At 38.7% G+C, this 17,743-nt stretch overlaps 1 protein-coding gene across 3 annotated transcripts in view; it reads right to left on the reverse strand.

Annotated features, from left to right (window-relative positions):
• The window catches only part of LOC123580648, a 41,309-nt gene that overhangs the window by 16,763 nt on the left and 6,803 nt on the right, over positions 1-17,743 (reverse strand). For 2 of the 3 annotated variants that reach the window (XM_045445678.1, XM_045445676.1), the window contains one exon: positions 15,735-15,785. The exons of the other annotated variant lie outside the window; for it this stretch is intronic. In XM_045445678.1, the coding sequence (XP_045301634.1) occupies positions 15,735-15,785 (51 nt within the window). The remainder of the gene's footprint in view (positions 1-15,734; positions 15,786-17,743) is intronic. 3 annotated transcript variants of the gene reach the window in all.

The following is a 17,743-nucleotide window of genomic DNA, read 5'->3' on the forward strand; positions in this document are numbered from 1 at the left end:
TGATCATCTCAACAGATGCAGAAAAAGCATTTGACAAAAGACAGCACCCCTTCTTGATAAAAAAAAAAACCCTCAAGAAACTAGGGATAGAAGGAACATACCTCAGGGCGCCTGGGTGGCTGAGTAGTTTTAGCATCTGACTCTTCATTTCAGACCAGGTCATGATCTCACAGTTCATGGGTTCAAGCCCTGAGTCAGGCTCCGCACAGATAGCATAGAGCCTGCTTGGGATTCTCTGTCTCTCTGTCTCTCCCTGTCTCTCTCTCTTTGACCCTCCCCTGCTCACACACATGCACTATCTCAAAATAAATAAATAAACATTAAAAAAAAAGAAGAAACATACATCAACATCATAAAGGCCATATACAAAAGATCCACAGCTAGTACCATCCTCAATGGGGAAAAACTGGGAGCTTTCTCCCTAAGGTCAGGAACATGACAGGGATGTTCAATCTCACAACTGTTGTTCACATAGTACTGGAAGTCCTAGCCTCAGCAATCAGACAACAACAACAACAAAAACAACAACATCAAAAGTAAAAGGCATACAGATTGGTAAGGAAGAAGTCAAACTTTTACTCTTTGCAGATGATATGATACTCCATGTGGAGAATCCAGAAGTTTCCACCAAAAAATTGCTAGAACTGAGACATGAATTCAGCAAAGTCACAGGATATAAAGTCAACATACAGAAATATGTTGAAAAAAGAGAAATCTGTTGCATTTCCATACACCAATAATGAAGCAGCAGAAAGAGAAATCAAGGAATTGATCCCATTTATAATTAATTGCACTTAAAAAATAAGGTACCTAGGAATAAACCTTATAAAAGATCTGTATGCTGAAAACTATAGAACACTTATGAAAGAAATTGAAGAAGACACAAAGAAATGGAAGAACCTTCCATGCTCCTGGATAGGAAGAACAAATATTGTTAAAATGTCTATACTACCCAAAGCAATCTACACATTCAACGCAATCCCTATCAAAATAACACCAGCATTCTTCACAGAGCTAAAACAAATAATTCTAAAACTTATATGAAACCAGAAAAGACCCCAAATAGCCAAAGCAATGTTGATAAAGAAAACCAGGGGCACCTGGGTGGCTCAGTTGGTTAAACATCCAACTCTTGATTTAGGCTCAGGTTATGATCTCATGGTTTGTGGGGTCAAACCCTGTGTCAAGCTCCATGCTGACAGCACAGAGCATCCTTGGGATTCTCTCTCTCCCTCTCTCTCTCTTTGCCCTTTCCCCACTCTCTCTCTCTGTCTCTCTCTCTCAAAATAAATAAAATAAACTTTAAAAAAAGAAGAAAAAGAAAACCAAAGCTAGAGGCATCACAATTTTGGACTTCAAACTATATTATAAAGCTGTAATCATCAAGACAGTATGTTATTGGAACAAAAACAGACACATAGATCAATGGAAAAGAATAGAGAACCCAGAAATGGACCCATAAATGTATGGTCAACTAATCTTAGACAAAGCAGGAAACAGTGTCCAACAGAAAAAAAGGCTCCTTAGCAAATGGTGCTAGGTAAACTAGACAGCAACATACAGAACAATGAAATTGGACCACTGACACCAGACACAAAAATAAACTAAAAATGGATGAAAGACCTAGATGTAAGAAAGGAAACCATCAAAATCCTAGAGAAGAAAACACGTAGCAACCTCTTTGACCTCAGCCAGAGCAACTTCTTACGAGCCATATCTCTAGAGGCAAGGGAAACAAAATAGAAAATGAACTACTGAGACCTCATCAAGATAAAAAGATTCTGCACAGTGAAGAAAACAGTCAACAAAACTAAAAGGCAACCGATGAAATGGGAAAGATATTTGCAAATGAAATATCACATAAAGGGTTAGTATCCAAAATCTATAAAGAACTTATCAAACTCAACACCCAAAAAACAAATAATCCAGTGAATAAATGGGTAGAAGACACAAATAGATAATTTTCCAAAGAAGACATCCAGATGGCTAACAGTCATATGAAAAAATGCTCCACATCACTCATCATCAGGGAAATACAAATCAAAACCACAATGAAATACCACCTCACACCTGTCAGAACGTCTAAAATTAACAACCCAAGCAACAACAGATGTTGGCGAGGATGCAGAGAAAGAGGATCTCTTTTGCACTGCTGGTGGGAATGTAAACTGGTGCAGCCACTCTGGAAAACAGTATGGAGGTTCCTCAAAAAGTTGAAAATAGAACCACCCTATGACCTAGAAATAGCAATTGCATCGAATAAAAAATGCTGATTCGAAGGGGCACATGCACCTCAATGTTTGCAGGAGTGCTGTCAATAATAGCCAAATATGGAAAGACCCCAAATGTCCACTGACCGATGAATGGATAAGAAAGATGTGGTATATATACAATGGAATATTACCTAGCAATCAAAAAGAATGAAATCTTACCACTTGCAACAATGGGATAGAACTAGAGTGTATTATGCTAAGCAAAATAAGTCAGAGATAGACAAGATCATATGATTTCACTTATATGCGGAATTTAAGAAACAAAACAGATCAACATAGGGGGAGGGAAGGAAAAATAAAACAAGATAAAAACAGAGAGGGAGGCAAACCATAAGAGGCTCTTAAATACAGAGAACAGAACTCTTAAATACAACTGAGGGTTGACGGAGGGAAGTTGGGTGGGGGGGGGATGAGCCAAATGGGTGATGGGCATTAAGGAGGGCACTTGTTGGTGTTACATGTAAGTGATGAATCACTAAATTCTACTCCTGAAACCAATACTATACTATATATTAACTAATTTAAGTCTAAAAAAAACCCAAACAAAAACCACAAAACCTTTCTCTCCTCGGCACCTGCTCGCACACATACTCTCTCTCTCTTTCTCAAATAAAAAAGAAAAAGAAAAATGTAAATCAAAACCATAATGACGGGGCTCCTGGGTGGCTCAGTCAGTTAAGCATCCGACTTTGGCTCAATTAATGATCACACAATTCGTGAGTTTGAGCCCTGCATCAGGCTCTGTGCTGATAGCTCAGCACAGATTCTGTATCTCCTTGTCTCTCTGCCCCTCATCTCCCCCTGCTCATGTTCTGTCTCTCTCTTTCTCGAAAACAAATAAACATTAAAAAAAAAAACATAATGAGATACCACTTCACACTGACTATCACGCTGCAGTATCACTATCACATTCACATTGGCCATAATCAAAAAAGACAGAGACAAGCGTTAGGAAGGTGTGGAGAAATTGGAACCCTCACACGTTGCTGGAAGAGATGTAAAGCAATGCAGCTTTACATGGAAAATAGTTTGGCCATTCCTCAGAAAGGTAAACAGAGTTGCCATTCGACCCAGCAATTGCACTCCTAGGTATCTAACCTGAAAGAACTGAAAACCTGTGCGGACAAAATACTTGTACGTGAATGTCCACAGCAGCATTATCCATAAGGGCTAAAAGACAGAAACAACCCAAATGCTCATCAACTGATGAACGGATGAACAAAATGTGGTGCGTTCACAGGGTGGGATAATATTCATAAAAAGGAATGAAGTATTGATACAGGCTGCAATGTGGATGAGTCTTGAAAACACTATGCTAACTGAAAGAAGCCAGACACAAAAGGCATCATATTGTATTATCTTTTATATAAACTGACCAGAATAGGCAACTCTATAGATTGGCATTGGCCAGGGGCTGGGAGAAATGGGGAATGGAAATGACTCTAGTGTGCACAGGGATTCTTTTAGAAAATGTGATGAAAATGTTCTGGAATTGGATAGTAGGGATGTTTGTACAACCTTGTGAATGCACTAAAAATCACTGCATTTTGTAATTTAAACAGGTAAATTTTATGATATGTGAGTTATATATTTTTGAAAAAATGTTTATTTATTTGTTTATTTTTCTAAGTTTATTTTTATTTATTTTGAGAGGGATAGAGAGCAAGTGGTGGAGGGGCAGAGAGAGAGGGAAACAGAATCCCAAGCAGGCTCCACACTGTCAGTGCAGAGCTCGATGCGGGGCTTGAACTCATGAATTCTGAGATCATGACCTGAGGTGAAGTCATGAGTCAGACACTTAACCACCTGACCTACCCAGGTGTGCCTATTTATTTTTGAGAAAGAGAAAGAGAGAGGCATAGAGAGAGGGAGAGAGAGAGAAGCCGAAGCAGGGTTCACGCTGTCAGCGCAGAGCCGGATGCAGGACTCAGTCCCACTAATCATGAGATCATGACCTGAGTGGAAATCAATAGTTGGTCTCTCGACCAACTGACCCACCCAGGTGCCTTGTGAAATATATCTTATAAAGCTGTTATCTAAAAAAAAACTAAAAAAAGTTTATGCACATATACAATTTAAAGGAATTTTCAAAATGTAAGTACAGTAGCCATCATATTATTTTGTCCACTAGGTTAAAATACTTTAGGAAATCTCCAGGCCACTATTTGTTTATCTTTTGCTTCCCTGCCCTTTCTCCCCTTTCCCTGTATGATATGTTTGATCTGATGATGGTTCCTTCCCATTTTACCTCTCTGTCTAGAGCCACACCCAGAAGGTGAGTTCTCAGCAAATGTAAGGCCCTCCTCTTATCTGTCCCTGTGCATTTGGAGGAGGGCAGAGGTCAGGGCAGTGCTGGTCTATAAGGTCTGGTGCTCACCACCCTCTGCAGGCCTGAGCAAGTGTCCTACCTCTCCTTTTTGTAAAGATTACACCACATAGTCTCAACCTTCAAAGAACTTTTATTTATTTATTTATTTATTTATTTATTTATTTATTTAGGGAGGAGGGAGAGAGAGAGAGAGAGAGAGCGAGAGAGAGAGCGAATTCCAGGCAGGCTCCACACTGCCAGCACAGAGTGCAACGTGCAGTTCAAACCCACAAACCATGAGACCATGAGCTGAAGCCAGATGCTTAACTGTCTGAGCCACCCAGGTGCCCCTCAAAGAACTTTTAACAGAGGCATATAAAATGTGGATGATAATGTGTGTTTGAGGACATATGACTGAAGGCGGGGTGGATGAAAGACGGTTTTCAAAGTGCATCATTTTGTACTGTTCGAGTTTTTACCATGGGTTATGGATGGAATTGTGTCCCCTACCCCAAATTCATTATGTTGAAGTCCTCACCCCTAGTACACCTCAGAATGTGATTGTATTTGGAGACAGGACTTTTAAAGAGGTAATTAAGGTTAAATGATGCCATATGGCTGGGCCCAAACCCAATACGATTGGCATCCTTATCAGAAGAGGAAGAGACATCAGGGAGGTGTGAAGAAAGGTCATGTGAGGACACAGTGGGAAGGTGGCCATCTGCAAATCAGAGAGAAACCTCATCAGAAACCAACCTCCTCAGCACCTTGACCTTGGACTTCTAGCCTCCTGAACTGTGAGAAAAAAATTTCTGTTTAAGATACTAGTCTGTGTTATCTTGTTTTGGCAACCCTAGCACAGTAATATACTATATGAATACATTTTTTTTGTTTGCTTTTGTTTTTCTCATAGGTATAATTAAAACAATGCAAAAGAACTTACAACTAATTTAAAAACACAATGCTATAGATTGAATATTTTTGTTCCAATCACCTCTGAAATGCATATGTTAAAACCTAATCCCCAATGCGATGCTGTATTAGGTGGTGGGGCCTTTGGGAGGTGATTAGGTCATGAGCTTCATATAGGATGGGTGCCAGTATAAGAGGCCCAGGAAAACTCCCTCGCCCTTTCTGCCAAGTGAGGACCCAGTGAAAGATTGCTGTCTGTGAACTAAACACCCAATCTTCCAGCACCTTAATCATGGACTTCCCAGCCTACAGACTATGTGAAATAAATCTCTGTTGTTTATAAGCCATTCAGCCTGTGGTAGGTATTCTTGTTACTGCAGGCTAAAAGGACTAAAATACATACAGAGATCATGAATGAATGCAGTGAGGTAATACATTGTTGTCAAATGAACAGGATGGAGAGAGTAGCGGTCTCTTTTTTATATATATATATATTTATTTATTTTTGAGACAGAGAGAGACAGAGCATGAGAAGGGGAAGGGCAGAAAGGAGGGAGACACAGAATCTGAAGCAGGCTCCAGGCTCTGAGCTGTCAGCACAGAGCCCGACACGGGGCTCGTGAGATCTCACAGACTGTGAGATCATGACCTGAGCTGAAGTCAGACGCTTAACCAACAGAGCCATCCAGGCACCCCAAGAGAGTAGCAGTCTCTTTATTCCTGCTCTCAAGCTGTCCAGCTTCCCACAGGCCTTCCCCAGCTAAACCTCCTAGTCTGTGCTCACTGGGTGCCCTCCTTTTTTTCCCTTGTTCCACCTTTGAAGCCCCAACTCCAGCTGACACCTGCTTGGGAAAGAAGCCTTCCCATTAACCTAGAGCATGATCTTGTCTTCTTCTAGACTCTAAGGGGAATCTTCTTCTGCCTCCAAGCTTCATTGTTAAGATTTGGTCTTGTCCCTATTTATTTTGTAATGTCTGTGAGGCCTGGGTCCATCCTATGAGCCTGGAAGATTCTCCCTGAAAACATTTTGCTTGATTGACTAAGTCCAACAGGTACCTCCAACCAGAACAGGAAAGAGAATAAAACCCAGTTTCTTCTACATTACTTTGGTTAAAAAAATGTGTTAATTTCTATAACAATGTGTTTTAAAGGCTAATTCTAGGAATAGGAGTTTTAATTTTTTTAAGTTTATTTATTTATTTTGATGGGGGGGGGGCAGAGAAAGAGAGAGAGAATCCCAAGCAGGCTCCACACTGTCAATGCAGAGTCTGATGTGGGGCTTGAACTCACAAATCGCAACATCATGACCTAAGCCAAAATCAAGAATTGTATGCTTAACCGACTGAGCCACCCAGGTGCCCCAGAATAGGAGTTTTTTTTTTTTTTTTTTTCAACGTTTATTTATTTTTGGGACAGAGAGAGACAGAGCATGAACGGGGGAGGGGCAGAGAGAGAGGGAGACACAGAATCGGAAACAGGCTCCAGGCTCTGAGCCATCAGCCCAGAGCCTGACGCGGGGCTCGAACTCACGGACCGTGAGATCGTGACCTGGCTGAAGTCGGACGCTTAACCGACTGAGCCACCCAGGTGCCCCAGAATAGGAGTTTTAAATGTTTATATAGACGTCATTTTAGTCTTTGCTAAAATACAGTCTTTATAAAGGTAACATCATACTGTAATGCAAATATACAATGAAAATGTCAAAGATTTATGCAACTCATTAATTAATGAGGGAACAATTAAGATGCTGTGACTAATAAGATACTATAAGCATTTGCGAAACTTAGGTATACATCACCAATTTAATACATCGCTGGTTATATACAGAACTGGATAATGTCCAACATGGCCATAAGCTCTAACCTTTGAGGTTATCTTTTCCATGGGATGGAAATTAATTTGCATTAAACTCCACAAAAATCTACAATTAACCTTTGTCCCTATAGACTTGTAAAACATATGCTGATGTTAAGGAACACCTGGTAATCTCTTTTGCTCATTTCCAAGCAACTAAAACAATGCTCAGTTCCTTAGAGTGGGGATTTATGGGTATACCAAACTGAGAAATGGGAATTAGTGCTACTAGAGGCCCAAACCTTTCCTTGTAGGTATTAGGTGATGGGGAGGAATCTGTGAATTTTTGTTACTTATCATTCCATGTCCCCAGCAACCAAAATAGATATTTTAAAGTTGGCCATTGGTTTTCTTACAGGTAAGGAGAGGAAATCATAGGCCTCAGCCATCTGGAATTCAATTAATCATTTTAATCTTTAAATGTGAGTTTTCTAAACTCATTCTACTCATTTTTCAAATTCCTGCTCACTCTTCAAAATGAAAAAGAAAAGTATACTTATCAATGTACATATTTTTACAAGATACATCTTTCTCAGACCTAAATATGAGACCTGAAACTGTAAAAATCTTAGAAGAAAGCACAGCAGCAACTTCTCTGACATGAGTCATAGCAACCTTTTTCTAGATCTGACTCCTGAGGCAAAGAAAATAAAAGGAAAAATAAGCTATTGGGACTATATCAAAATAGTCCTTCACAATGAAGGAAACAATCAACAAAATTAAAGACAATCTACTGAATGGGAGAAGATATTTGCAAATGAAATATTCAATAAAGGGTTAGTATCCAAAATATATAAAGAACTTCTACAACTTAACACCTCCCCCCCACTGAGTATTTACCCAAAGAATATAAAAACACTACTGTCCTACACCCCCCTACTGGGTATTTACCCAAAGAATATAAAAACACTAATTTGAAATGATACATGCACCCCTATGTTTATTGCAGGATCATTTATAATAGCCAAATTATGGAAAAAGCCCAAGTATCCATCAATAGATGAATGAATAAAGATGTGGTGTGTATGTATGTGTATATACATGTATATATACACGTAGTGGAATATTACTCAGCCCTAAAAAAGAATGAAATCTTGCCATTTACAACAACATGATAGAGCTAGAAAGTATAATGCTAAGTGAAAATAAGTCAGAGAAACACAAATACCATATGATTTCACTCATATGTGGAATTTAAGAAACAAAACAAATGAACAAAGGAAAAAAAAGAGACAAACCAAGAAATAGATTCTTTTTAAAATTAAAAAAAAAATTTTTTTTTAATTTCCATCTAAGTTAGTTAGCATATAGTACAATAATGATTTCAGGAGTAGAATCCAGTGATTCATTCCCTACATTTAACACCCAATGATCATCCCAAGTGTTGGGATTGGGAGGACATCCCAGGTGTTCTCCTTAATGCCCCTTGCCCATTTAGCCCATCCACCTACCCACAACCCCTCCAGCAACCCTGTTTGTTCTCTGTATTTAAGAGTCTCTTCTGTTTTGTCCCCCTCCCTGTTTTTATATTCTTTTTGCTTCCTTTCCCTTATATTCATCTGTTTTGTATCTTAAAGTCCTCATATGAGTGAAGTCATATGATACTCGTCTTTCTCTAATTTTGCTTAGCTAATACCCTATAGTTCCATCCACATAGTTGCAACTGGCAAGATTTCATTCTTTTTGATTGCCAAGTAATATTCCATTGTATGTATATACCACATCTTCTTTATCCATTCATCTGTCAATGGACATTTGGGCTCTTTCCATACTTTGGCTATTGTTGATAGTACTGCTATAAACATTGGGGTGCAAGTGTCCCTTTGAAACAGCACACCTGTATCCTTTGGATAAATACCTAGTAGTGCAATTGCCAGGTTGTAGGGTAACTTTATTTTTAATTTTTTGAGGAACCTCCATACTGTTTTCCAGAGTGGCTGCACCAGTTTGCATTTTCAACAGTAATGCAAAAGAGATCCCCTTTCTTCACATCCTTGCCAATATGTGTTGTTGCCTGAGTTGTTGATTTTAGCCATTCTGATAGGTGTGAGGTGGTATCTCATTGTTATTTTGATTTGTATTTCCCTGATGATGAGTGATGTTGAGCATTTTTTCATATTCCTGTTACCCATCTGGATGTCTTCTTTGGAAAATATCTATTCATGTCTTCTGCCCATTTCTTCACTGGATTATTTGTTTTTTGGGGTGTTGTGTTTGATAAGTTCTTTATAGATTTTGAATACTAACCCTTTATCTGATATGTCATTTTCAAATATCTTCTCCCACTCCATTGGTTGCCTTTTAGTTTTGCTGTTTCCTTTGCTGTGCAGAAGCTTTTTATCTTGATGAGGTCCTAATAGTTCATTTTTGCTTTTGTTTTCCTTGCCTTCACAGTTATGTTGAGTAAGAGGTTGCTGTGGCCGAGGTCAGAGAGGTTTTTGCCTGCTTTCTCCTCGAGGATTTTGATGGCTTCCTGTCTTACATTTAGGTATTTCATCCATTTTGAGGGTTTTTTTTGTGTATGGTGTAAGAAAGTGGTCCAGATTCATTCTTCTGCATGTTGCTGTCCAGTTTTCCAACACCATTTGCTAAAAAGACTGTCTTTATTCCATTGGATATTCTTTACTGCTTTGTCAAATATTATTTGGCCATATGTTTGTGGGTCCATTTCTGGGTTCTCCATTCTGTTCCATTGATCTATGTGTCTGTTTTTGTGCTAGTACCATACTGTTTTGATTATTACAGCTTTGTAACACATCTTGAAGTCCAGAATTGTGATGCCTCCAGCTTTGGTTTTATTTTTCAGGATTGCTTTGGCTATTTGGGGTCTTTTCTGGTTCCATACAAATTTTAGGATTGTTCATTCTAGCTCTGTGAAGAATGCTGGTATTATCTGAACAGACTCTTAACTACAGAGAACAAACTGGTGGTTGCCAGAGGGGATGTGGAGGTGTGTGTGGGTAAAATAGGTAATAGGGATTAAAGAGTATACTTATCATGATGAGCACGGAGTAATGTATAAAATTGTTGAATCACTAAATTGTACACCTGAAACTAATACAACACTGTATGTTAACTATACTGAATTAAATTAAAAACAGAATAAAATTTTAAAAAGATATATTTCTTTAAACTTAAAACAGCCTCCTGTTCATACCCTTCCTCACCCCTCATGTCCACTCCCTACAAACTTCTTCAACTCTCTTTGTTTTCTTCTGCTATTTGCTTCCCTATTTTTTTTTTTTAATTTTTTTTTCAACGTTTATTTATTTTTGGGACAGAGAGAGACAGAGCATGAACGGGGGAGGGGCAGAGAGAGAGGGAGACACAGAATCGGAAACAGGCTCCAGGCTCTGAGCCATCAGCCCAGAGCCCGACGCGGGGCTCGAACTCACAGACCGCGAGATCGTGACCTGGCTGAAGTCGGACGCTTAACCGACTGCACCACCCAGGCGCCCCTGCTTCACTATTTCTAAACCAAATGCTTATACTACTAATTCTTGATTTTCAACAGAAGATATTATCAATTAATTTCCTTTTACAAATGATGAGAATTTCATTTTTCTACCCTTCACTTTTCCCCAATACATAGCCCATTCTTCCACCATAATTAAAACCCACTTTCAGTGGTTATGTTATTTTGATTAAATTAATGCTGTTCAGGGGCTCCTGGGTAGCTCAGTCAGTTAAGTGTCCAACTTCGGCTCAGGCCATGATCTCTCAATTCATGGGTTTGAGCCCTGCGTCGTGCTCTGCGTTGACAGGTCAGAGCCTGGAGCCTACTCCAGATTCTGTGTCTCCCTCTCTCTCTGCCCCTTTCCCCCTTGCACACACACTCTCTCTCTCTCTTTCTCTCAAAACTAAACATTAAAAAAAATTAATACTATTCACAGCCAAGTTCTATTTATGTATGATTACATTTCTCTCCATGTACATCTTCATTCCCCTTGCATTAAACATTTCCTCATTTTAAACATTTGTTTATTTTTCTGTGTATTCAACACAAATTTGCTCTCAAACGCTCCATCAGAGCTCTCAAGCTCCTCACAACCTACTTGTTCTCAAGCAGGTTAATTCCTCAGGTACCAAACTTTCCACTGCCGTTGGGTTGCTTTCACCACATACGACTGTTGTGTGGGGTCTAACCTTGACCCTTGGAGCGTGAGCTCCCTTTGACTCTCTTGTGTTGAGTCCTCTACTTCCTGGCTCCCATTTCTTCCCCTTTTCCTTGACTTCCTCCCTCTTTTCATATTCTTCAGTATTTCTTGAGAATGTATATTCAACAAGTAAAGTTTTTGAAGTATCTGAAAATGTCTTCACTTGGTTAACAAATTGTACTTGATTAATAGTTTGGCTGGGTATATAATTCCTAATTTAAAACGATTCTCTCTTAGAATTTTGAAGGTTTTATTCCACTGTCTTCTACTTTCCAGTATTATTGTGGAGAAGTGTCATATTGTTCTGATTCCTAATCTTTTGTTTGTGGTCTGTTTTTTTTTTTTTTTCTTTCTTTTCTTTGGAAGATTTTAGGATTTGTTTCATTGGCACTCTGAAATAGCATGAGGATGTGCCTCAGGATAGGTCCTTTTTTGCTGGGCTATCTCTTTTGAACTGGGTCCTTAGATTTTATCTTTCATTCAAAAGTGAGCCCTTGTTAACGTCAATATATGTGAAGAAGTGAAAAAGGGAGGTTCACAATATATTCTAGTGAGTAAAATTAGAAATCATACCAGGATAAGAGTACTTCACTCTTACTGGTGATGGCTGAATATGCAAAAACAAACAAACAAACAAAAACCATTTTAGGTTAAATCCTGGATCCTCCAAAAAAATAGTACAACTTCTCTCTTGGGAAGATTCTAATTTACAAAGATCCTTTTAATTTATCAAAATCTTCTATTTAAGAAGCTTATTATTGAAAGAGAATTCAGATTATGTATCATCTATTGATCAGCAATCTTTCAGCACTAATAGAAATTGTTTCAAAATTTGTCTTTTGATTTAATATTATCATGAGGTAAATTAAAGGATGATCTATTTTGTGGGGGTTATTAATACAGGTTCTCTATCTGGTAAAGAAATGAAACAAATTGGTTGTAAAATAGGGAAAGAATTTGGGACAGGACATGGCTCATTTGTACACTTCCTAATTGTGTAATTTTCCTTGGCACATGTACAGACTCATAAGCATTGCCATTTAATATGATTTCTCAGATTATATCTCTTTTTTGAGATGGAAAAAGAGCTAAGAATAAAAATACAAGAATAATTATTCCTCCCTAGTTCTCCTGTCTCTTTTGGCCTCATTTTTGTGCATTGTTTCTCCAGGGAGAAGAGCCCGATCTGTTTGAGCCTGCACAGACCCTGGGAAGGGGATTTCTAAAGAGCTGAACAATAACTGTATTTTGTTGGACTCTTTCCAAACATGTTAATGTTCTTTATGTAAGTACAGGCATGGGAAAAAATGCAAGCAGAGGTTAGATGAACTGCCCTAGATTACAGAAGGATCAGTGCACTGTCCTTACAAAAGGGAATGCCAAGGACTTTCCTGCTGCACAAATCCTCAAAGAGAGTGCTTATAATGACTGTATTCTAAGCCACAGAGCCACCACGACTCCTGGAGCACAGATGACAGTTGTGGTACTGGCAGGAATTTACTTTAAAATACTTTACATTGGGTTATAAAGTGACATAGATGTACATATGAGTTGGCTTTAATCCACACTCTGGAGCCAGCATCAGACACTTTAGTTCTAAACGTGAATAGATATTGTAGAGGTAGTTGGGGAGCATATAATCAAATGCCCGCACTCCAGCTGTCTTTCTTTCCAAGCAGCAAACAGAAAATTCGTTGATCAACCCAATGGATATTAGAAAAGTGATTTTAGGGGCATCTGGGTGGCTCATTTGGTTAAGCGTCTGACTTTGGCTCAGGTCATGATCTCACTGTTTGGGGGTTCAAGCCCCGCATTGGGCTCTGTGCTCACAGCTCAAAGCCTGGAGCCTTTTTTGAATTCTGTGTCTCCCTCTCTCCCTTCCCCTCCCCTGCTCATGCTCTGTCTCTCTCTCTCTCTCAAAAATAAATAAACATTAAAAAATTAAAAAAAAAAAAAAAGAAGTGATTTTAGGGAGGCAAACCATAAGAGACTCTTAAATACAGAGAACAAATTGAGGGCTGATAGGGGGGTGGGGGAGAGGGGAAAATGGGTGATGTGAATTGAGGAGGGCACTTGTTGGGATGAGCACTGGGTGTTGTATGTAAGCAACAAATCATGGGAATCTACTCCCAAAGCCAAGAGCACACTGTATACACTGTATGTTAGCTAACTTGACAATAAATTATTTAAAAAAGAAAAGTAAAGTGATTTTATCGGTGAAATTTGTTTTGTTTGATTTCTTTTTTTTTTTAATGTTTTTATGTATTTTTGAGAGAAAAAGAGCAGGAGCGACTGGGGGAGGGGCAAAGAGAGAGTGGGACAGAGGATCCGAAGCTATCAGCACAGAGCCTGATGTGAGACTTACAAACGTGAGACTCACAAACTCACAAATGGTGGGATCATGACCTGAGCTGAAGTTGGACGCTTAACCAACTGAGCCACCCAGGTGCCCCAACATTTGTTTTGTTTCAGAAGGTGAGTTGAGTAAAATGTAGTGAGCCCTTCACCTCTCACCCTCTAGAATGGTATGTATGGCTTAAACTAAACATTCCTATGTCCAATTTCCGACACGAGGATTCTGATTGCCTGATATCAACCACAAAATTACTTCTGGGATATGATTGTGATTTTGTCTTGAGTTAACATTTAATGCCAGGTGTAGTCAGGGCTCTGAGACTTCAAGAGCTTATAGAACAGGGTGTAGGACTATATGGACTTTCTTTAATTAAATTAAAATTTAATTTAATTAAAAATTAATTTTTTAAACTTAAATTTAAAAATTTAATTTAATCTAAGTTTTTGTATTTAATTTAAATCCAAGTTAGTTAACATATAGTGTAATAATAATTTCAGCTATAGAATTTTGTGATTCATCACTTACATATAATATCCAGAGCTCATCCCAACAAGGGTCCTCCATATTGCCCCTCACCCCTGAGCTTTATTTCTAATAAATGTTCAATATATGTTTGAATATGCTCCAAAATTTGGTCTGTGACTTGCTTCCATTTTAATAAATTACCTTTCTTTTCTTTTTTTAAGTTTATTTATTTTGACAGAGACAGAAACAGAGTGCATGAGTGGGGGAGGGGCAGAGAGACAGGGAGAGAGAGAATCTCAAGCAGGCTTTCCCCTGTCAGCATGGAGCCAGGGCTGGATCTCACAAACCATGCGATCGTGACCCAAGCCAAAATCAAGATTCAGATGCTTAACGGACTGAGCCACTGGCTCAGGCGCCCATGGAAAGAAGAATTTTGAATGGAGGTCTGCCTCCTTAAAGCCCACGTAATTTGGGTGATGACTCTAATCTTCAATGAAAGTAATGTTAAGGGAAAAAAAAGTGATGTTACTCTGCTTCTATGAACAATACCGAAATCAACTCAGATTGTGCGTTAATGGAAAAAGCATTGGTTTGGGATTCAGAAAAGAATAGTGACAAATCCTGGTTCTGCTACCTATCAGATATGTGATATTGGCAAGTTACTAAAATTTTTGTGGGCCTCAATTTTCTCATCTGTAAAATGGGACTCATTTTATTTTTCTTTTAGCTTTATTGTGAGAAAAGCGAGATACCTTTCAGAAATACAGCAAGCACAGTGCTTAGGACATAAGAGTCTTTTTGCAGTGTTCCTCTTCCCTTGGGGGAATATTCCCTTGCTAAGATCTGAAATCAGATCTGGGATTTACTTCTGTTTTCATCCCTGGAATTTCGCATAGTGCTAGCTAGTTGAACCGGATCAATGGATGTTTTTTGACTTAACTAATCTCCTAAAACTTGTTTTGGGACTGGTTTTGAGCAGGGTTTTGAGCCCATTAGAAGAAAGGTACTGTAACAAGGATGTGTGAGTACAAAGAAGATATTTTCCCGTACATTACATTCAAATGGACTATCATTAATAGACCAAGAAACTATGCCGTAGGTCACAGGTTTACATTCACAGAATTCATGTTATAAGAGGAAACACAAAGTCATGAGTAGGAGAAATCAAGTTGAAAATGTGGCCCAAAAGTCAAGTAGCAGAATCTGTAAGCAGGGCTCAAATGAAAATCAGTAATGTCAAAAACACATATTGCTTCCAGGATTAAAGAAATTAAATCAAAGAAAAACTGAAAATTATTACATTTAGTAACTAACTGGCAACTAATGGATGCTTATAGAAAACACAAATGACAATTCTATTATGAATTAAAGAACATTAACTGTGAACAGAAATCAAAGAGTTCTCTTACGAATTCTTTCTGGCATCAGGTTTAAGCAGGAGAATATTCAGCTTTCCTTTCCTGTTTAAAAAAAATTTTTTTTAAGATTAATTTTATTGTTGAGAGACTGAGCACGGCAGGGGAGGGGCAGAGAGACAGGGAGACACTGAATCTGAAGCAAGCTCCAGGCTCTGACCTGTCAGCACAGAGCCTGACACAGTGCTCAAACCCACAAACCATGACATCATGACCTGAGCTGAAGTTGGACCTACTGAGCCACCTAGGTGCACCTTACATTTCCCGATTTAAATGCCTTTTCATTATTTTGAAATTGCATGTGTGAAAAAAAAGCTTATGGGAAGGAACTGATGGCTAGGAGAGGATGTAACTGATAAGGTGGACAGATGTGGACAGAACATAAAAGTCAGGGCACTGAGTACAGAGGCAGGATCCTGGATCACTACCACCCTAAGGTGTAGGCAACTCATGAGGAAAGACTCATGTGAAGTTTTCCACTTCTAACGTAAAGACTTTTGGTGTTACTAAACCCATGACACTTTGGCCAATTACCTGACAGCTGGTCTCTAATCCTAACCATAAAACTAACCCTGACCCTAACCTAACCCTGTCCTAACCCTATCCTAACTCTAACCATTACCCTAACCACAAGCAAATAGTGTTACTCAAGTTTTGAATTGAAGGTATACTTTCATCTCTGAACACTTACCATCCCAGGGCATGTGTCTGTGCCTGTGTCCCCATGTTCTTTCTCAGACTGCAGTCAGAGTAAAAGCAGATGGCCACTGGGGTTCAAGTGCTCTCAGGGGAGAGACCTGTCCCGGAGACCAGGCCTATTTCTTCAGATGTGCTTTGCCAAAGATTTTAGACTAAGTGGCATCTTTTTGGGGGGTCACGGAGTATATTTAGTGAGGGTATTTGTATTCTCTGTAAGGGAACAAAAGTATCTTTGAAGGTTAACTTCTCTCTCCATTCCCCATCTTTCTACTACAATGAAATAATTTCAGCATCCTGCTAGGCATCGTCTCCCTTCTTCTTACCGCTAAAGTATAATTTTCAAAAAGTTAAAAGCACGACTCTCATGGCAGCCATAAAATGAACATGAAGTAACAGTTTTATTCAATTCAGTAATTAATGAGGGAACCAGTAAGATGTTAAGACTAGTTCAAAGGAGAATCTTAAGAACAGATAAACAGGTACAGATTAAGATACTGGTCAGAAATATTGAAGTGATTTTGCTAATAGATGTAAAATAGGTTAATATCCAGTGGGGGTATCTCTATGGACCAGAGTTTATTTGTACTGCTTTGGACACAATTTTCTACAAGTTGCCTTTCAAAGTGTACAATTCTGGGGTTTTCAGTATGTTCACAATGTTGTGCAAGCATCATTGCGTTTTCCAAAACATGTTTATCACTCCAAAGGAAAATCTGTGCCCATTAAACAGTTACTATCCATTTCTCCCACTCTTCTCTTTCCCCTAGCCCATGACAAACACTAACCTATTTTCTATCTCTACAGATTTGCCTATGTATTTCATACATATGGAATCATATAATATATGGCTCTTTGTGTCTAGATTCTTCCATTTACCATAGTGGCTTTCAAGATTCAATCAAGCTGTATTGTAGCATGTGCCAATACTTCATTCCTTTTTATGGACGAATAATATTCCACGGTATGGATATACCACATTTGGTTTGCCCATTCATCAGATGATGGACATATGGATGTTTCCACTTTTTAACTATTATGAATAATGCTGCTCCTGAACATTCATGTAAAGTTTTTTTTGTGTGTGAACACAGATTTTTCAGTTCTCTTGGGTACATACCTAGCAACAGAATGGCTGGGTCATATAGTAACTTTATGTTGAACTTTTTGAGAACATTTCAAACTCTTTTCCAAAGCAACTACACCATTTAAATTCTCATCAGAAAGGTATGGAAGTTCTAATTTCACCAATGCTTATTATTGTCTATTTCTTGTCTTTTAATTGAAGCCATCCTACAGAGTGCAGT

Source organism: Leopardus geoffroyi, chromosome A3 (assembly GCF_018350155.1).
Source record: "Leopardus geoffroyi isolate Oge1 chromosome A3, O.geoffroyi_Oge1_pat1.0, whole genome shotgun sequence".
Classification (NCBI taxonomy): domain Eukaryota; kingdom Metazoa; phylum Chordata; class Mammalia; order Carnivora; family Felidae; genus Leopardus; species Leopardus geoffroyi.